Below are 24,035 nucleotides of genomic sequence, written 5' to 3' on the forward strand. Positions count from 1 at the left end.
GGGGATCCTTAGGCCACTTTCTCTCCCAGGCCTCTGCTCGACTGAGAAGTGGGCACTCATTCACTTCGTGTGTAACTGACCACCTGCGTGGCCCTGGGGATGCAGGGCTGGCCAGGCAGAGGCCTGCCCTCAGGGAGCTGGCAGGCCAGTCTCACCCTTGTTCCTGCTTGACCACCACCTTGTCCAGCCTGCAGGACCCACATGCACAGAGAGGCCCCTGGAGGATAGGGGAGGTGAAGAGAGCTTGTGGCAGGGCCCTGCCCGTGAGGACAGTGGTGGCCCCGTTCTCAGGGAGGCACCAGGAAGATAGGGTTTACTTAGTCTCTGTTCTCCTGGCCTCCTGTCTGCAGCCCTCCCTGACTACCCATAGGAGGCCTGGTGCTTGCCCTGAGCTCTCTCAGTCTCTGGGCTGTCCACCTTTGCTGATAGGGTGTCATGACCTATCCTTGTGGATCCTGGCCCTCACCCCTGTGGGACTGTCATCTTCCCCAGGACAGGGCTGCAGGGCCTGAGTGGCCACATCTGTGTCTCCAGTGCTCAGCATGGTTGAACTGGGTGGATGTGCCTTGGGGATCCTGTGGCTGATCCCTGTCCAGTCTCCATGGCCAAGAGGGGAGGCTCTTCTTGCTCAGAATAAGGAAGGCCCACTTAACCAAGAGAGGGCTTCAGCAGGTAGTGAGGTTACCATCTTTGGAGATAATCAAGAGATGACTGGGTGACCATGTTTGGAAATCTTTTTTTTTGAGACGGAGTCTCGCTCCATCGCCCAGGCTGGAGTGTAGTGGCACAGTCTCGGCTCACCGCAAGCTCCACCTGCCGGGTTCACGCTGTTCTCCTGGCTCAGCCTCCCGGTAGCTGGGACAACAGGTGCCCACCATCATGCCCGGCTAATTTTTTGTATTTTTAGTAGAGATGGGGTTTCACCATGTTAGCCAGGATGGTCTCGATCTCCTGACCTTGTGATTCGCCCGCCTCGACCTCCTAAAGTGCTGGGATTACAGGCGTGAGCCACCGCGCCCGGCTGGGAATCTTGAAGAAAGATCGCAGCCTTGAATGAGATGCTGTCCTAAGCCTCACGGACTCTGGCTCATGAGATTCTGTGATTCTGGCATTTAAATCTTGTCAGGGAAATCAAGTTGTACAGAAACCCCCACCTCTGCGCAAAGCAGGGACTCTTCCTGTTGGTGAAAAGCAGGGCAGAGGAATGCTCTTCTCTGGAATATCATAAGGTGATGTGGCTTTGGGGTTTCCGTGGGAGGGTAGGGAGCCTCCCCGGATTCCCATTCCCCGTGGTCCCACCTCCCCCCACCCGTGGCCTCTATTTAACTCCAAAATAGCTTTAATTAAAAATGTGCCAGCATGTTCACAGACTCAATGACTGTATTGCTGTTCGTATTTTCTTTCTCATGTTGGCTTTAAAATTTCATCAACACAGCTGCTTCCTCCATGATGATTCATCTCAAGACTCCGTGCGCGTTATTATTTTTCCTGTGGCTTCTCTGTGCCCAGCCCGGCTGGGCTGGGGGCGGCTGTAATTGACACTGGGGCCTCTTCTTAACTCCCCTGCTGGGCTGATAAATGAAGCCTCCGTTGTGCGCCAAAAAAAGCCAGCTTTACAAAAGAGCAAGGAGCTCTCCTAATATTCTCTCTCCCTAGACCAGAGGGCCAGCTTGGGGAGCGAGGCTGGGGTCTGGGCTGGTGACTGAAGGGCCCCCAGCGCCCCCTCCTCCCACCCTCTCCCCCCGCCCCCGTGCCCACCTCTCCCCTGGCCTGCCACGTACCAAAGGGCTGCTGAAAGAGACCCAGAATTCACACCAGGCACAGATGGGGAAACTGAGGTCTGGATGAAGGTGGATTTCCTGACATGGATGTTGTATTCGTCTGGTAGGCCTGCCATAACAGAGTTGCACAGACTGGGGGACTTAAACCACAGAAATGTATTTCCTCACAGTCCTGGAGGTTGGGAGTCTGAGATGAAGGCAACAGCAGGGCTGGCTCCTTCTGAGGCCTCTCTCCTCGGCTTGTAGACAGGCTCTTCTCCCTGTAAGCTCCAATAGCCCCCGCCCCAGCGCTCACCTGCTGTGTGGCTTCAGGTGAAATCCTCTCTCTCCCAGAGCCTCAGTGTCCTCACCTGGGAGACAGGGGTGATGGTCATGCCCAGCGCAGCGTGACGTGGCCCCTGGGAAGCACCCCAGGTGGTCCCAAGGGCCTGGGATCTTTCGAGGTCTGGCTGACCATGTGCCCTCTGCTGCCCCTTGGGCCTGAGGGTCCCTGAGGGACCCGTTGCTCTTTGTCCTTTGAGTTCTGAGCCCATCCAGGCGGGGGGCGAGGGGATCAATCTGCTACTGTCTCAACCCACGGCCAGCGCTTCAGTTCTGTCGCCCAAGGAGGATGGGCTGTCCAGAGCCTGGGTTCCGCCGGAGAGGCTGGCCTCGCGGTGGTCCACGTGGGCTTATCTGTTGGTCAGCGTGTCCATGCCTTGGTAGCAGGCTCCGAGCCCTTCCCTGCTCTGCGTGTTTGGTGTCTTGGGTTGGCTGCCTTGCCCCTGTCACCTCCGTTATAGGCAGTATAGTCTCTGGGTCTCTGGAGGACATTAAACGCTTCCTTAGTCGAACCTCAGAGTCAGTCCAGCCTGTACATTGCCCAGAAAAGGAAACCCCCTGTTTCCAGCCTTCCAGCCAATGAACAGATGGTCAGTCTCGCAACGTGGGCAGAATGGAGACAGGAAATTCCACCTCCGTGCCCTAGAACCAGCAGTGTAAGGAGTGTCCACCGTGAGCCAGATGCTGGGGGAGAGTCACCAGGGCTGACAGGCCAAGTGCAGGATGCCAGTGCCAGAGGGCCTGGTTCAAGTCTCACTGGTGCCACCTGCCAGCAGAGTGGCACTGGACAGGTCACTTAACCTCTCTGCACCTCAGTTTCCCCCTCTGCACAATGGGGACGCTAATGGTGTCTGACACATACATTGTTCAGAGAATGAAAAGGCAAATTGTGGAAAGGACTGGGAGTCAGGTGGTCAGTGGTAAGGGTGGCGGGTTAACCACCGTGATCTTTCCTGTCCATCGTGGGCTAGCCGTAGCCTCTGCCAGCCTCCGCCTGACGCCAGTTTATGTGCAGACAAACAGAGGCCCAGAAAGTTGAGGAGCTGCTCTGGCTTACTCAGCCAAGGTAGAATTTCGGTTTTGCAAATCCGCACCCCTCAGCTGGGTGCAGTGGCTCACGCCTGTAATCCCAGCGCTTTGGGAGGCCAAGGCAGGCAGATCACCTGAGATCAGGAGTTTGAGACTAGCCTGGCAAACATGGTGAAACCTCGTCTCTACTAAAAAAATACAAAAATTAGCCGGTGTAGTGGCCGGCGCCTGTAATCCCAGCTATTTGGGAGGCTGAGGCAGGAGAATTACTTGAAACCTAGTGGCAGAGGTTGCAGTGAGCCGAGATTGCAGCACTGCACTCCGGCCTGGGTGACAGAGTGAGACTCCATCTCAAACAAACAAAGAAACAAACAAAAAAACGACACACCTCAAAGCCTCCCATAGGCCTGGCCCTCACTTACCTCACTAGAACCAGTAATGGGCCTGCAGAGGGACCTGGGAAGGGAGGGATGGTCATCGTGGTGGACAAGACCTGGTCTGCGTGTTACCTCATCAGTCACAGGCCAAATGGCCCTGAATGGTGCATACACCTGAGTCTGAAAAACGGAATTTCGGGTGTGAAATGACATGGGGACCAGGGGAAGAGCAGTGCCAGCCACGGGTAAGTGACATCAGCCACACATGGCCGCACCCTTCATCTCTACCGCCTGATCGGAGTGCAGATGGGGAAGATGTCTCTGGACCCCCAGCTGAAGTGGCAGCCCCTTTGTTTTTTTTCCTTTTTTTCCTATCAACTTTTATTGTAAGTTCTGGCGTACATGTGCGGGACAGGCAGGTTTGTTACATAAGTAAACGTGTGCCATGGTGGTTTGCTGCACAGATCAACCCATGGCCTGGGTATTCAGCCCAGCATGCATTAGCTGTTCTTCCTGTGCTTTCCCTCCCCCTGGCCCCCTAACACGCCCCAGTGGGTGTTGTTTCCCCTACAAATGAGTTCTCTCAAAATGAAAGCAGAAAAAGAAAGTAAATCCAGTTGGTGTGACTGTGTAGCTCCTGTGGGCGACCTTGCAGGCCATCTTCGCCTTGAGGCTAGAACAGGGGCCAGATAGGGCATGCACCCCCACCTGGCCTCTCTGAGCTGCTGGGATCTTGAGGTGCCCCTAGGCTGGGGCACCCCGTCCCAGAGCCTCTCAAACGGTTGCTTTTCCCTGGGAGCGTAGCAGGGCACTTGGGGTGGCTTCACCCTGGTGTGAGTTTTGGGGTGGGCTCTGGGGGGTGGTGGGCGCTCCTAGGGACCCAGTGCCGGGCACATGGCAGGTACTCAGTGAGTCCTTGTGAATCTGGAGTTTCTGAAGACATGGAGCTCCTGGAGTTGCCTTGGCGAGCCCCAGCCCTGGCCTTCGGTGTGAGAAAACCACTACGGCTCAGCTGAGGTCCTGGTGGCTTTGGGCTGATAGGTGTCCAGGGAAGGCACTGGGCAGAGTGATGGGCATGGTTGGCATTTACTGGGTGACACTGTTCTCCTTCCTTCTAGCTGCCCCGCCCCTATGGCCGCCCGAGAAGCTGGCTTCAGGTAGAGCTGCCTGGTGGGAGGCGTGTTTGCAGTGGTGTTTGTGGGGGTTGGGAGGCTGCTTTGAGTGCTGTGCACTGCTGTGTGCTCTGTCCCCCAGTCCCCAGCACCTTCCCGTTCTTTCCTGGGAGCACTTCCTTCCCAGGCTGCGCTGGCCCTACCTTTGGAGTCTTCTTGGGATCTGCCCTCTCTTCGAGCTGGCATTACTGGCAGAACTTCCAGCTTTGCAAAATAATAGCAAGAGAGTCATGCAGTGACTGCCTCCTGAGGGCTCTCCATGGTGCGAGCCCCTTGTCATGCACCTTGCCCAGGTGCCTGGGATCCTCCCACCTCTGGAGGGCGGCAGGTCTGGTGCTAATCCCCACTTTGAAGCGAGACACTTGCAGTGCATGGAGGGAGGAGAGGCTTGCAAGTCTACGTGAGTTACTGGAGATGAGGCCAGGGCCCACATGCCCACCCAGCTGTGGCTCCTGGTGCCTAGGTCCTTGAGGGAAGTCTTCAGGGCTGCTGAGCTGGGTGGGTACTGGGCTGAGGGCTCTGCGTGGGTTGCACAGTTCTGAGGGCCAGCATGAGTCACCATGCCAGGCGCCCTGGGCTGCAGCCAGATCCCTGCTGGACAGGGCCTGGGACTGGGGAGCTGCTGGGTGAACTGAGCTCCCACCTGTGCCCAGCCTTGAGACCCGTGGAGCCAGGCCCTTTAGGCACTGGCCACTCTCCTGCCGGCACTCAGGCCTCCACATGGTCTCATCTCTGCCCCCTTCCCCCCGTCCTGAGACTGCCCGCCCCAGAATACCTGCCCTGCATTACCCTCCGGGGTCTTCCGCCCCATGCCCAAGCCGGCACTTCAAAGTGTCTGTAGACACTGTGAGTTGTCCTCTAGGGGCAGAGTCACCCCCATTTGAGAACCAGTGACCAACTGTGTGCCAGCCCTGGGCTTGACCTGGGAGGTGAAACACACCTGTCCAGCCACGCAGACAAAAGGTAAACTAACAATGTCATTACACAGTGCCAAGTTTGCACCCCCTTCCAGAGCAGCCCACAGGCATGACTGACTGACTTGTGGACACAAAGCTGCTTGCCCTCGTGGGAACAACTCTGATGTGGTTCCCGTGGGGTCAGGTTGCGGCCTGTCTTCTGCAGAGGCTACTGCGCTGTGCTGCATAGCCCTGTCCCCTGCCCTTTTCTGCATCCTTCCCGCTTTCTCTGTGTTCTCCCTCTGAGGATCCTCCGAGATGGATGACAGCTGAATCTCGGTGGGCTTTAGTCTGGAGCAGGACAGTGGAGTCCAGGGTAGTCTGTGGCCCCAGCTGCCCCTGGAGCTGCTGGGGCCCCTGGTGGGGGAATGGTCTCCCCAAGTCATGCATTCGAGTCTCTGCTTCCAGGTGGGTCCCCCAGCCCAGCCAGCTGAGGGTGCACCGTCTTCCAGCACTTCCTGGGTGGAGGTGTCAGCCTGACGGGCCGCTCAGGCCCTGGGTTTATTATTCAGCACCCAGACCATGGATTACGCATCACTGACCAACCCTGGGAGCTCCCACAGTGCTTCCTCTTCCTGGAGGGAGTCACCAGGTCTTGGGGATGGGGTGGTCACTGGGCTCGGGCCTTGCCCCCGGGTCTCACCTCTCTCCTCCGTAGCCCCTGGGATGGTGGCTCGTCTGTGAGAGTGGGATTGGCGGGAAATGTGAACTGGAAGGAGCTCTCTCCAGCTTCCTGTCCTCCAACCTGGACTCCGTCCCAGCCTGGGGACTGCACAGTGACCACGGGGATCTGGAGACCATCTCAGCACAAGCTCAGGGCAGAGGCGTTGTTAGCGCCTGCAGGAGCTGCACGGGGCCTGGGCTCCTGTGGCGTTTTCCTGCCCAGGTTCCCATTACTCTGAGGGTGGACATAGGCCCCTCCCTGCAGATGGCACCTTCAAGCTCTTCAGCTGGGTAAAACTGGCCTTTTGTGACAGATCGCCTGGAGCCCCCACAGGCCAGAAGCAGGAGGGCACCGGACCCAGGAGAGTCAGGGCCGGGGAGGCCTGTGTTGGGGTCCTCTCCCTGAGCCCCACAGTGTCTCCTAAGTCAGACACAGTCATTGGCATGACCTAAATTTGGGAGGGGGGCGTGGCTGCGTTGCTGTCCACTGTGGTCCTGGACCCTGGCTGCACCTGGCTGTCCAGCCGAGCTGAGCTGTGCTGTGCCACATGGTGCCAAGGGCCCATGCTCACCTGTCGGGCATCCTGGAGGGTGCTGAGGAAGGAGGAGCCTTGCAGGCGCCCACCCATCCCTGCACCGAGCACTAAGACACAGGTCCAGAGTCGCACCAGGTGGCCCCTCTAAGGGGACTCCTTCCCAGGGCATTCTGTATGAATCCACCTGGGGCCCTGAGTCTGGTGGTCCAAGTGGTCACTAGGGCAGGCTGGCCAGGTCGGGACAGAGGGCACCCCCTCTTCAGCGCCTGCCTCTACCCCCACCCCCAGCCCTCACTCCCCTTTAGTTGTTGCCTTCCTGATGGGGCACAGAACTGTGCCTGGCACACCGGAGGTGCTCTGTTTGTGCCTCATAGACACATAAGCAATGCAGCAGAAGGCACATTTGAGGGCCCAAAAGCTCTTTGGGAGCAGGAAGCAGGGTGAGAGCAGCTCCCCTGAGCACAGCCCAGAAAGGGGCTTCCTACCCACAGCCACCCCACCCATCCTTCCCAAACAGGCAGCCTCAGGTGGGCAGGCTGGAGTGGGTGGGCTCCAGGTCTGACAGTGCTCCCTAGGGGTGACCCTAGGGTGGCCCCACATAGGCCCCCTGCAGCTTTGCAGGCAGGAATTCCCGGGAAGTCAGGAAGGTGAAGGTTGGAGTTCCCCCACAGCCCGCTGCCAGGGAGGAGGCTGGGCTGCATTGCCAAGGCCCAGAGAGGGCCGGGGAACAACTGGAGTTCACCCGGCGAGTCCCCACTGGGCCCCAAGTCGGGCAGGGTTGCAGTGAAGGCCCGGGATATAGGCTGGGGGTGTCCTGAACTGCAGTCCTCAGTGGGAAAGGGGCCCTGCAACCACCTGGGTCTCTTCCTTCCTAGTCCAGGACCCTCGTGCTGCCCTCTGGAAGCCCTAGAAGTGGGTGATGGGCACTGGGCCTGGCCAGAGTGGAAGGGGCCACCATGTTAAGGACTCGGGAAATCTTGTTTCGGCTCTGAGCTGGCAGCTCTGTGTGTAAGATCCCTTCTCCCCGGGTCCTGAGGGAGCCACCCAAGGGAGACTGGGCAGGCGGGTGTTTCTGGGGAGCGTAGTGGACCCCCCCCCACCCTCCAGGAAGGGCCAGCACCTTCCTTAGCTGCGAGCTCTTCTCTGTGTGCAGACCAAGCCCAGCAGGTGATTTCAGCTCCTGTTTCCCCTCCTCGGTGAAATCCTAGGGAATCTCATTCTGCAAAGGGATGGCCTGTCTCATAGCAGGATTTTTAATTTGGATTTAAGTGCAATAATGGTTACTCATTTGATGCGTCATTAGTCACATTGCCCCTTAATGAGAGATTGTGTTTTTCCTGCCTGGCTTTGTGGCTTGCTAATAAAGTTCTATGGACATGCAAATGTTTATAGAGGCTCACCGAAGGCAAGGGTGGGAATTGCGTGCAGCGAATTAAAAACCTCCCTCAAGCTCATGCACACACCTCCTCCTAGGGAAATTATCTGGGGGAGGGGAGGGGACAGCAGCACAAACTGCATTTTCAGTAACAGCACGTGGGGACCCATTTGGTCGAGGGCCAGAGAGGATGGGGAGGAAGGGACGCCCGAGTCAAAACAAGCTGGGCAGGGCAGGGCCGGCTGGAGGGGAGGGTAGCGGTTCCAGTGCCAGGTGTACCCTTCCTGGCTGTGTGGCCCAGTAGTCAGACTGTGTGTGTGCGCGCGCACGCACGCATTCAGAGTGTGTGCTGGCTTAGAATGCATTCTCCATTGGAGAAGATTTTGTAACTCTCTTACTGTTGTAGAGTCCTGGCCAAGAAAATCAGGTGGTTTGGAATTTTCCCCTTCAGTGGAGCTAGGGGTACATCTCTCAGGAGAGGTGACCCAGGGAGGCATGGGTGGCTCCGATGGGGGGGGGTGTCACTCATGGTTGGGGGAGGGTGAGTCAGTGCTGGGCCTAGGGGTGGGGGCTGTAGCCTCTTCCTCTTTTTGGTACCTGGTGGGTGGGTGGGTGGGGGCTTTCCTTGATCTGACCCCCAGCTGGGGGCTGTGAGTGCCTCTGGTTAACCTGGGCAGGGTCAGCCAGGGTTAATGCCATAGTCGGGACACGGCAGTCCCATTTGATGGTTCAGGGCTGTACCCAAGGTCCCCGTGCTGAGACCCATTTGCGATGCTCACCAGGGTTATCTAAAACCCACCACACTTTGGGGGCCCTGCAGGAAGGTTGGTTCCCACTTCTCTCTCTCCTTTATGCCCCTTCCCGACCTTCGGCCACACCCAGGTCCTCCCGAGGCCCAGGAAGCAGCCCCCAGCCTCCAGTGCCCGGCTGCCCTGGCTGACCAGCGTCTGGTGGGTGTGGGCTACTTAATGAGGGGAGTCACTGCCCGGATCCCTGCTTTCCGGTCATGGTTCTGCAGGCCTCCGTAGGAGCTGGTAATAAAGCCTCCACTCCCCTCCTCACCCGCCTCGCAGGACACGGCTCTTTGCTGGCCCTTGAGCCATGCTCTTGAGACCTCCCAGCCCTGGTGGGGGGCCTGGTCAGGGCTCTGAAGGGGCTGGGAGAACACAGAGCTGGGCCTCAGTGAGGCTGGGGCTTGTGAGAAGTGCGGAGCCAGGTCCAGCTTTGAGGGAGGCAAGCAGGGTGTGTGGGGGATCTTTCACAGCCAGGCCGAGGGGCTGGTGCATGGAACTGGGACCCCAGACATGGCTGCGGCCTGTCCTGCCCTCTTTGCCCCTGCCCCAGCCCAGCCCCAGCCTGGGCCTCCTCTGTCTCTTCTCCTCTGCAGTTTGTTTGGGTTGACTCAACAGCCTGCTGATTTATGGCACATTCCGCAGTGTCTTATCTGCCCAGCCGCTTTCTCTCAGTTCCTTTGAAGTAGAAAAGGGTGTTTGGGCCAGAAACACCCAAAACCCCTTAGTGATGCAGAAAGAAAGGCCGTGCCTCCTGCTGGGCTGGGCCACGGGAGGGTCACTGTGGGACTGACCTTCACACACTGGGACATTTATGGGACCCGTGGATTCATTCTGGCTCCTGGTCCCAGCCCCCAGCCCCAACTTCTGGGGGTTGGGGTGTTTGCTTTGCTCTTAAGCAAAGGGCCTAAGGCCAAGCCTGCCTTCCTCCCTCCCTCCTGTGCACAGGGCATCAGTTACAACCCCTTACACGAGTTCTCAGGGATTCAGAGGCAGCATCCAGGACCTGCTTTAGGAGCTCCCTGTCCGTCCGATGGCGGAGGCAGCCCGGGCAGAGCATCCCTAGAGTCCTGAACCCGTGGGAGGTGGGAGGCCTTGCCTGTGGATGTGGCCCCGTGTGCTGCCAATGGCTGTCCCAGGCCCTCTGAGCGGTGCTGTCTGTGCAGGGACCCAAGGGCAGGATGTTGGAGCGGAGGAGCCAGGGTGGGTCGCGGGGTGGGAGAGACGCTCCCTCCTCACTCACTCTCGCTGGCTCTCCTTTATTCATTCATTCTGTTTATTCAGCCATCCAACAAACGTTTATGAAGCCCACATTGGAGAGTGGATCGCTGACGTCTGAGTTGGGGAGAGTGAAGATCGATTGATCCCGGCTTGGGGGATGGATAAGGGGTGTGGAGGGGAGGGTGGAGGGGTCCTCTGAGGCTGTGCCTTTGAGCAGACCCTGCTGCTGTGAGGAGCCATGCCCAGGGCCCTTGGCTCCTCAGCCTGGCCCTCCGTCTAACCCCTCTCTCTCTCTCTCCCCTGCAGCAGGCAGGCTCCGGAGAGTTCCGCGCGCTGCGGAAAGGCTTCTCGCCCTACCATTCAGAGTCGCAGCTTGCGTCCCTGCCGCCCTCCTACCAGGACTCCCTGCTGAATGTGAGTGTGTGCCCCAAAGAAGCCCACATGTTCTGGATGAGGGGCTGAGGCTCAGGTGGGCCAGTGACCTGCCCGGGGGGGCACAAGGATCTGGGTGTCCGAGTTCAGCCCCAGCCCTAGGCCCTGTGTCCCTGTGTCCCGTCCACTGTGGCAGTTAGAGGCGGAGCCCCAGGTGGGGTGACGCTGCTGGAGGTGCAGGGCAGTGTCCAGAGGCACATGTGCAGGGCTGCCCGTGCCCAGCCACTGTCCCTCTGAGCAGCTCATTAGCCTGCACCACTCCTTGGCCACAGTGGGGAGAGGGTACCCAGCCAGCCCTGGAGCGCGGGGCTCAGGTGTGTGGATTCTGCACTGAAATGACCAACCGGATGCCTCCAGGGGTATCCTCTGCCCCTACCTGGCTGGCCTGGCCTGGAGGGAATGGGACGGGTGACTTGGAGCCGGCTCCCGGGAAGTGGACCTTAGCTCAGGGATGTGCCCTGTAGATAGATGGGATGGCAGTGGGGAGCCACACGAGTCCAGGCCCACTTGCCCTCCTAGCATTGGCAGCCTGGCCTTGTTGTGGGGCTTAACACCTGGGGGAGCCCTGGCGGGTGCGTAGCTGATGCTTAGGAAGCACTGGCTGTTCTCCTTGCGGCAACTGCAGAGCCACGTATGGAGGTGCTTCTTGGGCAGCGGGTGCACTCATAGCAGCTGTGCCCCTTCCTGCTCTCCCCTTCACCCCTCGCCCGCAAGGCTGACCCCAGGACCCCCCGCAGAGCTTGCTGGGCCTCAGTGCTGGCTGCTGGCTCTGCAATTTCTCTTTTGCGGCCCTTCCACCTTCTCCAGGAATGCAGCTGTAGAGCCTGTGCAGGCAGCAAAGCCCCGCCGATGGCTGATATTCCAAGCATTTATCCAGGAGTCCCTCAGCTGAACAAGGCTCTGTTTCTTGGTGGAGGGTTCTGAAAAGCCAAGGGATGCCCCTCGGGGCTGGCTCCTTAGACTTCATGCCCCGTGCCGCTCATCCATTCAGATCATGGGAGGGAGTAATAGCAGCTAGCAGTTGCTCAGTGCTGCATCCTGAAGTCCTTCGAGTGGCCTGCAGGTTGGGAAGTGCTGTGCAAGCACAGCTCTCACATTCACCAGGCCCGCCAGACGCTGTCTCCCTGCAGGCCTCTGGAGAGCACACCCTGGGCATGGGTTGAACCTCAAGCCCTGACAGTGTGGATAAAATGCTATCAGAGTTCGGGAATGTTCAGGAAGGATGCAACATGCCTGAAGGAGGCAACCTTGGGAGGGGTTTCGTTCTCCTTGCCTCCTTTTTCCCTCTAGACCGCCCTGTGCACCAGGGGGTGTCCCCTACTTTGGAGAGGAGGAAGTGAGGCTCATAGGGGTGGGGAGGATGGCCAGGGCCCCGTGGTGAGTACGTACTGGTGCCTGTGTGTGCCTAGAGGTCAGGGGCCAGCGTGGGGGCTGTGCAGGGGTCGTTCCTCCATGAGGCCGGGAGGCTGGGTGATAAACTGAGGTGCAGGGGGCAGGATCGGGGCTGGTTGGTGGGCAGGAGTGGGTGTTCAGAGGTCAAGGTGTCTCGTGGGAGGGGCCACCATGAAGTCTGGAGAAGTGGCTGCTGCAGAGGGGCCAGGGCCAGAGGCCCAGGGGCTAGGCCTTGTGAAGTTTTCACAGGGCAGTGGGCCCTTGCTGGGTCCTGGAGAGCCCATGTCCGGCACTTGGACCCCCGGGGAGAGAGAGGCGGTTATCTGGGGAGGGCTGTCTCTGGGCTCAGACACTGCCTGGGACACAGGCCCTTCCAGACCCAGGCAAGTCTCCTTTAAGGCTACCTGTGGGTCATGGGCACAGCGAGGGCATGCTGGAACGTCCTTGGGTAAAGCAGGTAACTCTCTGGGGTGGGCACTCCCTCTCTGCCCTCTGCTGCCTGTACCCTCCAGCCGCTAGCTGTCAGGGCAGGTGCCCAGGGCTGGCCCCCAGTGGAGGGTGGGAGGTGGTTTATACCATCAGCCTCCTGAGGGAGGACACTCACAGAGTTATGCCATCATCACAATAGAACATTTTCATCACCCCAGAAAGGCATCCAGTACCCATCAGCCATCACTCCCATCCCCCTTCCCCCCAGCCACCAGCAACCACCGATTGGTTGGTGTTTTCTGTCTCCATGGATTTGCCTATTCTGGGTATTTCGTATAAATGGAATCACATGACGTGTGGCCTTTTGTGTCTGGCTTCTTTCACTCCGAATCTTGTTCTCAGGGTCCAACCACAGGTACCCCGTGTTGGTCTTCACTGCTTTTCATGGCTGAATACGATTCTGTGGTGTGGGTAGAACACATAGTTCCTTCATTTGTTGCTGCACATTTGGATCGTTTCCCCGTTTGGGCTCACATGAATGGTGTTGCTCTGAGCGTTTGGCGACAGGTATTTTGTGGATGTCTATTTTCAGTTCTCTCTGGTGCACACTAGTATCCTCACTTTGGGCACCAGCTCGGGAGTCCCACAGACTTGAGATCAAGGCCCAGTCCCATTGTTTACAAGCTGTTTGGTCTTGGGCAAGCCATTCTGTTAGCCTCATTCTCCTTGTCTGTAAAGTGGGCATGTAGGCCAGGCTCAGTGGCTCACGCCTATAATCCCATCACTTTGGGAGACCAAGACAGGAGGATTGCTTGAGTCCAGGAGTTCAAGACCAGCCTGGGCAACATGATGAAACCCTGTCTGTACCAAAAAAAAAAAAAAAAGCTGGGCATGGTGGTGTGCACCTGTAGTCCCAACTACTCTGGAAGCTGGGATGGGAGGACTGCTTGAGCCTGGGAGGTCAAGGCTGCAGTGAGCTGAGATGGTGTCACTGTACTTCAGCCTGGGCAAAAGAGTGAGATCCTGCCTCCAAAAAAAAAAAAAAAAAAAAGTGGGCGTGTGTGGACATGTAAAAAGATGGTGCCTGCCAGGAGCAGTGTGGCAAGGACTCAGTGGGCCCATCCGCCCTAAGTGGGTACCTAATCAGTGGGAGAGGTGTGTGTGGTCAGAGGGGGTTGAGTTCTAGTGCAGTTGGGGGCCCCTGCACCCCGGGAATGCCCTGGAGGTAACACTAGGATTTTGTCTAGTCCTCGTGTCACTTTCAGAATCCTAGGCCACGCCCTCACTGGCACCCACCACTGCCCAGTGAGGTGGGCAGGAGAGGGGCAGCTTGCACAGCCCACCCCCATGCTCCTGGCTTCCCTCCTGCCTGTGCTGCAGAAATCCCGGCCCCCTGGAGCTGGGGGATGTAACAGGACAGGCAGCCCAGGGGCCTCGTGCAGATGGGGACATGAGACCAGAGGTGCCAGGGGCCAGCGGGCACATGGACTCTGTTCTGCAGCGGAAGGTGCAGGAAGGTGTAGGTGCCCAGGTCTCCCAGGGCTGTGCGTGTGCGACTGGCGCCCCCTGCTGTCCGGCGTGGTGAGTGCCGCCTTCTGCCTCAGGTCGGGGCGCCCCCTTGCGCTACCCCAGGGGGAATCCTGGCATCCCTGTTGGGTTCCCTACACTACAGAGATCCAACAGCCTGGGCTGGAGTTAGAGGTCTGCACACACCCTGGGCAGAGGACCCTTTCTGTTGTCCAGACGAGGAAATAGGCTCAGCATGGGTTGGGCCCCACCTCAATGGCACTTTCCTAGACCTCAGGGCTCGGGGGGCCTCTGGAGGTAGCTGCTCCCAAGGCCCCCTAGCCTCAGAGGTGGGGCCTGGTCTCCGTGTGGAGGCAGGAGCCGGTCAACTTGCAACGCCCTGGGAGCAGGTACAGGCCAGGGCGGGCGGGGAGGGCACCAGGGTTTGGCTGCCAGGCCTGCAGGGGCTTCCGGGCCCTGAGGGTCGCAGAGCCCAGCCCTGCAGTGTTAGGTGGCCCCATGATGCGGGCCTGGGTGGGTGGGATTCCAGCCCAGCTCCCTGAGCCTGCCAGGCCATTGGGAGGCGTCATCAGAGCCCCATTTACAGAGAGGGCAGCAGACTCACCTTTCAGGGTTGGCCCAAGGATTGCCAGAGTGGGGAGCCCCGAAGACGTCCTCAAAACCCCAGGGCTTCCAGGGCCCACAGGGCACCACTGTGCGTTTTCTGTCTGGCTTTGGGCACTTGTAAGTTCCTCCCAAGCTCTCCCAGCATCTTGTGAACTCCTGGTTCCTGCTGGGCCCCATGGTCCCCACTGCAGCCTGAGAAGAAGCCCTGCGCCCGGCTTCCCAGCCACATGGACCCTTAGAGGCAGGAAGCTGGGGGTGGGACCACCTGCCCCTGGGTAGACACGCAGCTTCTGACAGAGGCTGGGTCCCCTCCCCAAGGCCTGATGTGGGAGCTGGGCACCTGGCGGCCAATTCATCCCACAGGGCTGGTAGGTAGCAGCTGGGAGGCAGGCCCCAGGAGTGCTCAGGGCGAAGCCAGTGTCGTCCAACCAGGCTCCAGGGTGGGCAGGGGAAGGGAGTTTGGAGTCAGGTGCCAGGGTTGAGTCCAGACCTTCCTGGTCTTGCTGCGATCTGGGTCTCTTGCTTTGCCTGGGCTGAACTTATTTTCCCTGCAAAACAGACGCTAGGTCTTATCTGTGCGGGGTGGTAGGGGCCTGAGAGGTATGGGTGGACCCTGGACCGCCCCTCTTGCCTCTGTGCTATCAAGGACCGTTTCATCTGCAGAAGACCTGACGGGCGGGACCGGCCAGACGGGGCTGCAGGCTCCTTGGGTCTCCGTCCTCACACCTGCCTCCTCTGCCTCACCCCGGTGCCTTTTTCCTCCTGCCTGGGCCCTGGCCTCTCAGAATCGGGGACTTCTCTGAGCCACCGGTCATTCCTGTGGCCACCACACGGGAGCCAGCCCGGGTGAGCTGAGATGTGTCATTGCCTCCCCCAGGGCCTGGCCTGTCCCGCACCTGAGCTGCCCTCGCCCCCCTCTGCTGGCTACAGCCCTGCAGGACAGAAGCCTGAGGCTGTCGTGCACGCCATGAAGGTAAGGGCCACTACCCGCTCCCTCAGGAGCCCCCGGATGCTGGGTGCGCCGCAAGACTGTGGGACCTTTGCACCTGGGGGCATCCAAGTGGCAGGGGTGGGGCGTTTCATCTGTGTGTGGGTGGCTGGGTGACCATGGCTGCCTGGAGCACCGTGAGGGCAGAACTCAGAGGTGGCAGTCATAAGTGTGTCGCCTGTCTGCCATCCTTGAGCCACTGCAGCTAGCAAGACTGAGGCCTGGGGTTGGGGAGGGCAGGCACCCTACTAAGGCCAGAATGATAGGGGCAGGAGTGGGGCTAGAAATAACCTCAGGTCTGCCAGGTCCAGCCTCTGCAGGTGCAGATGGGTGAGTCCAATGGGTTCTGGTTTCTCCAGGCTGTGCACACCTAAGCACGGTCCCCACTCCCATGCCCCGCTTCCTCCTACGTACGTGCCCCATGACGTCCCACATGCGTGCATGGACACGCCCATGCCTACTCACACCCCCTCCACGTGGCGAGTGCCCACTCATCTCCAGCGGGCCCTGGGTTGTAGTGAGTCCACCTGAGGGTCTTCCCTGCCCAGCCTGTCTACTTCCTCCCAGATGGCCCAGCCATCAGCTGCTTCCCTTGTAGGGGCTTCCCTTGTAGGGCATCCACAGTGTCAGCAGGGTGAGAAGATGACCTACCCGTTTTTTCCACGCTTGTCCCCAGGGGCCCAGCAGCTCAGGGTCCTCAGCTTTGGTGTGCAGCAAGGGAGGCTGAGGCTCAGGGGCCAGCTGACTTGCCTGAGGTCTGCCAGTGGCCTCTGCCCCTGACTCCAAGACCCGTTCCCTTCAGGTCCTGGAGGTACATGAGAATCTGGACCGGCAGCTCCAGGACAGCTGTGAGGAGGACCTGAGTGAGAAGGAGAAGGCCATCGTTCGCGAGATGTGCAACGTGAGGCTTCCAGGGGTGGGGGGCAGAGGCTTGGCACTGGGAGTGCGACCAGGGCCACCCAGCATGGCCATACCCTTCCCCATGTGGGACTCCATTTCTCGAATGCTCAGCTGAGTGGCCTTGGATGGCTGAGGGGAGGCCTCGGAGGCACTGAGAGCCCCGGCTGGTCATCAGCTCACTGCCCCCTGCCCTTCCCAGAGGGCCCCTGGTGTCTGCAGATCTGCCGTCCCCATGAGGGGTTCTGGACAGAGCCTGAGCCCCAACCCCGGGATTGGTTTGTTCACCCCAGGGGTTCCCTGGGTGCTGGCCCCTGGGCCTCCCAGCTTGCTGGTGCCCCCCGTGGCTGCTGGCTGGGCAGGTGGTGCTCAGAGCAGGAGGTCCAGGTGGAAGCCCTCAGTCCGTCAGGCTGAGCCCCGTGAGCTCCTGGGGCCGCCCAGGAGAGCCCCATGCCCGACTCAGCTGAGCACTATCAGTGGTCTCCTTGGGTGCTTGCAAGAGCCATCGGGGAAGGAGTTTCATAGGGTCTGAACCCAGGGCTTAAAGGGGGGCGAGGGGCTCTGAACTCTGCAGCCCCTCCCCCGCATCACCTAGTGGGGCTCGTGGACCCCACTGGACAGCTGCAAGGCTGAGCCACACCCCAGCAATGACCTGCTCAGGCCCGATAGCGGGCGTGCAAAGACCTGGTGTGGGTGTCTCTGGGCCTGCAGTGGCCTCCGCGTCCCTCCTGGCCCCATGGCTCTGAGGACGTGGGTGATTCTGCTGTGATGAGGCGGCAGACGCACATAGCTGGCAGGTGGACGCGGGTGAGGCCACCACTCACAGCTCTCTCCTCTCCACAGGTGGTCTGGAGAAAGCTGGGAGATGCAGCCAGCTCCAAGCCCTCCATACGGCAGCACCTGTCTGGGAACCAGTTCAAGGGGCCTTTGTAGGGCCACTCTTCTGTGGACGTGGACGTGCCCTGCTGGGAGTCCTCAGGGGGAGTTTCAGGCCCCGGACACGGGCAGGACCCTCCAGTCCAGCCCGTGTCTTCTTTCTCTGTGGTGAACTGTACATAGGACGCTGCCCGCCCTGGCCCAGCTGCCATGGGTCCGATGCATTGGCCCAAGCCGCCATCTCCCGCCTCACACACCAGCAACCTGGGAAGGAGACGCCGCGGCCGTTCCTGCAGCACAGCGGCCCGGATGCCTTGTTCCCTCTCTGGGCCCCGAGCCCTGAGCCCCATGAGCAGGAGGCTGCTTCTGAGATCCAGCCTGGGGACTGTCCAGGTTCCTGTGTCTCGCCTGGGATGGAGGGGCCACTCATCAAACCTTCTACTCCCCGGCTGCCACCCACACTGGACGGACAGCACCGCTACCTGGGTCTTGACACAGGTGGTACCACTTCTCGCCCACGTGCCGTGGCCTGGCCCACCAAGCACTGGGTCCCCGGCACGTGGACAAGGCCGCTCACCATGTCTGTGGCTGGCTGGAGGCTGCCTTGGGCCCCCCCTGTGACCCCATATCTGGAGCTCAGGGTGCCCTCACACCTGGGGATCCGCACCCAGCCACCCAATGCCTGCTGCTCTTGCTTTTGGAGGTCATCCCCCTCCCCCACAGTCTCTGCAACGTCCCCCTGCCACCCTGTCCAGGCTATGCCCTTTTTGGGCTCCTCCTGCCCCATGCCTGGGGCACGTCCCTTGTGGTTTACATGACAGGCCAGTAACATAGGAAGGGCCTGGGGAGAGTTTCTGGGCTGAGCCATATGCGATTTTTCTGATGGGCAGCACTGGGCCACAGCTGCGGCTCTGGATGGCTATGACCTCCCCCAGGGGCCTGGCTGCATCTCCGGTCCCTGTGGACAGCTGTCCGGGCTGCAGGTGACAGTTCTGTTCTTTTTGGGAAGGAGGGGGTCTGGTCAGGCTCTGCCTTTCGTTTGTGGTGTGACCTTTAGCAGTTCACTCAGCCTCTCTGGGATCTTGGTGGAAACAGGTCTCTGAGGTTCCTTTCAGCCATGCTTACGGCTTCAGGTCATCCAGCACACACAGGGCAGGGGTGCTCACTGAGGGGGTGTGAGCCGACAGCCGACAGCTGACCTGCTGGAGAGGCCAGAGGGCGGCCGGACGGAGCTGAGTCCTGCTGCCTTGCCGTCACTGCGGGTGGACAGTTGCCTCCTCACTCTGAGCCCATGTTCTCAGTTGTAAAGTTGGCAGCATAAGGCCCTCCTCACAGGATTCTGGGGATCCAGTGAGATCTTCAGTGTAAATGACCATGTATAAACTGTAAAGTGCAATAGAAAATTTGGTGTGTGAGGAAAATAAGGCCTAGAGGGGGTAAGTGATGTGTGGCACATGACAGGGGAGATCCCAGAGCCGCAGTGCGGGGATAGGCCGCTCCCCCACATCCGCTCATGCCGCTGTAAGCAGCCCTGGCTCTTGAGTCCAGGACCTCACCAGGTCCTCATTAGACTCCTGTGGTCTTCCAGCAGGTGCTCAGAACCCCACCTGAAGAGCCCAGGGAGGCTGTCGTCCTACCCAGCAGGTCTCACACAGGCCCAAGGCTGGGGATGCAGGCAAGAGGAGGGAGGTGGCTGCCCTGTCCCTCTCCTGAGCTGGCGGCTCTATCCTGAGCAGTTCTCGCTGCCTGTTTGCTCTCAGGGGAAAGGCTCACACCCCCCCATCTTAGCCCCAGGGGTCTAAGTGGGTGCTGGTGATGGGATGGTGTGGCGCTCCTGCTGTGGGTGTTGCCAGGAGGCTCTTTGGATTCTTTGAGAAGGAGTGTCACCCGGTCAGGGGGTACGCTCCCGGGTCACTAGGGGTGTACACGGGAAGTTGGGTGAACACCTGCTGCTCATGGTACCCAGTGATTCTTGCCCGAGTGGGCAGCTGGGCAGATGCCCTTCTGGGTCTTGGAGTCCAAAGAACCGCAGAGTAGTCCAAGGGGTGTGGGTCAGTTTTGAGTGGGAGCCAAGTCTGGGAGCCTGTGTGCATCATGTTTGGGTCAGGTTGCCTTGGCCACCACGGAAATAAGCAATAAATACGGGCTCCTGGTACCTGCGGATCTCCTGCAAACAGGCCCAGAGAACAGCCTTGAAGCCACCTTTCTCCCCTCATGGGGACTGACCCTGTCTTTAATGCTGCAGTGGCATCCAGGATCAGTGGAATGTTGCTTTGAGAACCCTCCTGCCTGTTACGGAGGCAGCACAAAGCTGGTGCCCCCTGAGCCAACACGGCACTGGGATGGCTTTCTAGGACAGAACTCTGTTGGTGACAGTCACATCTCAAACTAATAGCTGATTTTAAAAGCCAGCAGCAGCGACGCCATGTACCTGAATACAGGTGGCAGTTGTAGAGCCGTGGGCTCTAGAGGGTCAGATGGGCCTTCCCACAGGGGAACCCTGGGGGCGCTGCAACTCAGGGTGACTCCCGGCTCTGTCACTAGCAGGGAGGCAAACCCCTTCCTTCTGGAGCCTTAGCTCTGAAAGCCCCCAGTGGGGGTGCCCTTTCAGATGCCCCCTTTCCATTTCGAAGGCTCTGATGCTTGATCTTGAAGCCGGACGCGGCCCTGGCACTCGGCTTCCGTTTCCACTGTGACAGACGGAGGTCTCCTTTCTAGCCCCAGCCCAGCGGCCAAGCCCATCCTGGCCCTAGAACATGCTGAGCACATTCTGTAGGGTGGCACCTTTCTATCCAAGTTACTAGCTACACGTCAGTGTTTAAAGAGAAAAAAGTGACCTTTCATTTTTTTTTCTTGAAACTTGAGGAAACAAGATACATACTACTGATTTTTTTTTTTTCTTAAAGAAAACTAAATGCATGGCTGCAGAGCGGTAGAGGTGTATATTTTTCATACCGTGGGGGAAAGTATTTGTGCTGCTTTTTGGAGATGGACTGGAACGCCTGGTTTCTGTCCCCGGGCCTGGCAGCTACGTCTTATTTTCTGTAGAAGGTGCCACAGTGAGACCCGGAGCCACCCCTTCCTGCCCTGGCGCCGTTTAGAGCTGGGAGCCTGTGGACTCCCGGCCTGTTTCTACCTTCTATTCAACCACTCTGATGTGGGGAGACAAGAATAGAACTTTTTGATAGTGTGGTAAAAACATTGATTTGAACTATTTTAGTAAAAGGAGTAACAAACAAGATTGTGATAGTGTCTACTTTGAGCTAGATAAATAAAGGCCTCTTTGTGAGCCTCCTGGCTGGGTGCTCAGTGCTTGTTTCCGTCACGGGTGGCAGGGTCAGCAGGCAGAGACAGGGCCAAGGCCCCTCAAGCACCTCAGATGGGGGCTCAGTCGGGGCCCCTTCCACAGACACAGCCCTGGCCCCTCAGGGTGGATGGTGAGGCCGCTGCTCCTCCAGCTGCCTCCGTCTCCTCGCAGGCCAGAAGTGGAAAGGGTTTCAAACCCAAGCCTGTGTTCCTGTGTGTGTTCTATGCAGCAAGGCTTAAAAGTTTCAAGCTGGTTTGGAACTCAACCAGGTCCTCCAAAGGAAACCAAGGCAGGCACAGGATGGGTGCAGACTGGCTTGGCAGGCAAATGTGCCAATCCACCCAGAGTGCCTTAGGAGGCAGTGGGTTTGGCTCTGGCTCCTGTGAACTGCAGCCAGGCCTCTCCCGGTCCCGGTACCCAGGGTCCGGAAGGAGGACTTCTACAAATTTTATCACCCAGGGACTGCGAAGGCCTGGAGCCCTACCTTCCACCCATTAACAAAGAAAAGGATAGTTTCAGAACTGCTTTTATTTGGATGACTGAAGGAGTCTCATTTGTAACCAAGATGGAATTCACAGTATGTTGTTACATTCACACTTAAAAAATATATCTCTATGTACAGGAATTTGCAAATAGATGTAAACATACATTACTTTCCAAGTACATTTCTCCCCTTCTCCTTGGAGGAAAAAAAAAAAAGCCATCCAACGAGGCAACCCCTTCAAAATAATTTTAATACAAAGGATGCAAACATCTATAAATCAAAACTGTGGCTCTTCTGACCCTTCTGGGTGTCACGGGAGAGAACGCCATTGAATGAAAATGACAACAGCTTGACTTCAGATGGAATTTGACTATTTAAAATTGAGTTTCCAGGAAAAGTAGGCACTGATTTCTAGAAGAAAATTAACTCCTTACCGAAGCTATTTATTGAGCCAATATGGCTGGTTAACATCTTCACTAGTATAAAGTAACCCAGTGCAGGACTCTCAGACATTAGCTGAACCAAGTGTACCCAGTCAGACTGCAAGGGCGCTGATGAGGCTACTCTGAAAGCTGGCTGTCCCCGTCCTCTAGATGTGAGGACCACCCTGATGTCATCCCAGGGGCCCGGTCCATTCTTCCCATACTGCAACTGTCGCGCATTATACAAGGTACCCTGCTGCTTACCCACTTCAACTACTCTGCAAGTCGATTAGAAAAACTTGTTAAAAAAAACAAAGGGGGAAAAAAAGGCTCACGTTATCTCATCCAGGCTGCCCGCCCCAGCCCCCCAACTGGAGGCATGCCAGGTGGGGGAATGGGCGGGGGCACAGGGGGCTGTCCTCCAGGGGGGACGGCAGGAGGTGGGTAGCTGGCTGGAGGCAGGCCCAAGCCTGGAGGAGGATGAGGGGGGACTGCGTGGGTAGGGGGCAGGCGTGGGGGTGGAAGTTGGGGTTGTAGGTGGGTGGGGGTGGGGGGTAGCCAGGAGTAGGGGGCGGGATGGCAGGTGGGGGGAAGGAGGCTGGGGGAGGAGGCACAGGTGGCGGGGGCGGATTGGGTGGGTAGACATGGGGGTGGTAGGGCAGGTGTGCAGGTGGGCCGTATGCGGGGGGCAGGGCGCCGTAGGAGGGTCCCTCGGTCTTCATCATGGACTGCAGGCTCTGGTAGCCCTCTCCAGACATGTAGGAACTGGTGGTGGACATCCCAGTCATGTAGCTGGAGGGGGGCGGGGGCGGGGGCCGGTGTGGCAGCGGCGGTGGCTGGTGCACAGGGGCCGGGTGAGCCGGAGGAGGAATCTGGACTTTGGGGAGGTCAGTGGCGTCCACAGGGCCTGGCGGCTCAGCCTCACCTAAGGCAGCAGCGAGGGGAGGCTTCCGGTCTGCAGGAGAGAGATGTGTTGGTGCCCGGCCTCCGCAAGCAATAGCTGCTTTTTCAGTGCCTCCTGGCCCTTCAGGGCCATCTTTACAGAGAAGCAGGGAGCAGCTGCCCCCTCCTCTGTGGCCCAACACATGGGCCCGTGCCCCATGTCCTGATGCCACCAGATGTCTCCTCACCATTTGTCAAAAAGGCCCTCCACCCTGTCTGCGACGAGCTGGGATTTTCCCTCCCTCAGGCCTATCCACACCACCCGCAGGCAGTCTCGGCAGCACACGAAGCCCCCTTGTGCCCTGGCCCCAGCCCCCTCTTTTTAGTGTAAAACGTGTGGGGGCTCCTCTGTTTTTCTGCCTTCAGAAACTGACCCCAAGAGTCTGGGCCACACTGAACTCCTGTCTGCAGCAGTGGCATTTTGCAGAAAGCCTGAGAGTTGGTCAAATGAATGTGATGGCATTTAAAACAATTCTGTACAAGTCTCTGACATTCCCAATGTACCCATCGAAGCAGCAATTCAGGTTCTATTCTACTCAAGAGGGGCTAGTCCTGCGTGCTCTGAGATAGCAGCCTCCTACAGAGGAGTGTGTGCATGCGTGCTGCGTGTGCGTGCTGCATGCTACGTGCGCGTGCGTGCTGCTGTGTGCGCGCGTGCCGCTGCGTGTGCGTGCTGCATGCTACGTGCGCGTGCGTGCTGCGTGTGCGTGCTGCGTGTGCGTGCTGCTGTGTGCGCGCGTGCCGCTGCGTGTGCGTGCTGCATGCTACGTGCGCGTGCGTGCTGCTGTGTGTGCGCGTGCTGTGTGCGCGCGTGCCGCTGTGTGTGCGTGCTGCGTGCTACGTGCGCGCTGCTGTGTGTGCGCGTGCCGCTGTGTGTGCGTGCTGTGTGTGCGTGCTGCGTGCTACGTGCGTGTGCGTGCTGCTGTGTGCGCGCGTGCTGCTGTGTGCGCGCGTGCTGCTGTGTGCGCGCGTGCTGCTGTGTGTATGCAGCAGGGATAGGCAGCATTAGGTGTTGAGCACACCCAAGATACTTGTGCTCAGAAACAGCCTCAGGCCCCTCCCACAGCGCCTCCCAGCCCATGAGCCCTCATGCCCCCTTCCGCCAAAGCCTTATTTAACATGTTTTGGCCTGTGATCTCTTGGTCACCATCAGACCCCTGGAAAATGGCGTCGGAACACCCCACCACAGGTAGCCAAACACACAGAATGAGTGTCCTTTCCCAAGGCAGCACAGGAGACAAACAACATTTCTGGTTCCAGAGAACATAAAGAGGACAAAGGCCATGAAGATGCTTCTGGTTCCCCAGGCACTTGGGTTAGGGAAGGCAGAGCATGACATCCTGATTGCATAGACGTGGCCATTGGCACACAACCCATTTGATCTTGCCAAAGTGAGCATGAGCAGGATTGATCGGGCTGGTAACAGGTGTGCCACTGGGGACTGCCTGTGCAGATCAGCCCTCGCCAGCCACTGGGCAGGAAGGCTGTATGTGCCTGGCCTTAGAGAACTG

At 58.8% G+C, this 24,035-nt stretch overlaps 2 protein-coding genes and 1 pseudogene across 4 annotated transcripts in view; 2 read left to right on the forward strand and 1 right to left on the reverse strand.

The window, feature by feature from the left end:
• Positions 1–20,663, forward strand: part of CCDC85C (coiled-coil domain containing 85C) — a 94,678-nt gene extending 74,015 nt beyond the window's left edge. Inside the window, exons 3-7 of one of the 2 annotated variants that reach the window (XM_033191370.1) lie at positions 4,627–4,665; positions 10,529–10,636; positions 15,486–15,581; positions 16,399–16,497; positions 17,337–20,663. In XM_033191370.1, coding sequence (XP_033047261.1) covers positions 4,627–4,665; positions 10,529–10,636; positions 15,486–15,581; positions 16,399–16,497; positions 17,337–17,426 — 432 coding nt within the window. In that variant the 3' untranslated portion in view covers positions 17,427–20,663. The remainder of the gene's footprint in view (positions 1–4,626; positions 4,666–10,528; positions 10,637–15,485; positions 15,582–16,398; positions 16,498–17,336) is intronic. The other variant, XM_033191371.1, reaches the window with a different exon arrangement.
• Positions 20,664–20,710: 47 nt separating this feature from the next.
• On the forward strand, positions 20,711–21,886 carry LOC117071406 (annotated as a pseudogene). The gene has a single exon (XR_004432282.1). The product of XR_004432282.1 is annotated as an uncharacterized LOC117071406 (transcript).
• The window catches only part of CCNK (cyclin K), a 31,023-nt gene continuing 28,174 nt past the window's right edge, over positions 21,187–24,035 (reverse strand). The window contains 2 exon segments of the mRNA XM_033191369.1: positions 21,187–22,106; positions 22,109–22,537. Coding sequence (XP_033047260.1) covers positions 21,919–22,106; positions 22,109–22,537 — 617 coding nt within the window. The 3' untranslated portion in view covers positions 21,187–21,918.

This window comes from Trachypithecus francoisi, unplaced genomic scaffold, assembly GCF_009764315.1.
Source record: "Trachypithecus francoisi isolate TF-2019V2 unplaced genomic scaffold, Tfra_2.0 Lachesis_group3, whole genome shotgun sequence".
Lineage (NCBI taxonomy): Eukaryota > Metazoa > Chordata > Mammalia > Primates > Cercopithecidae > Trachypithecus > Trachypithecus francoisi.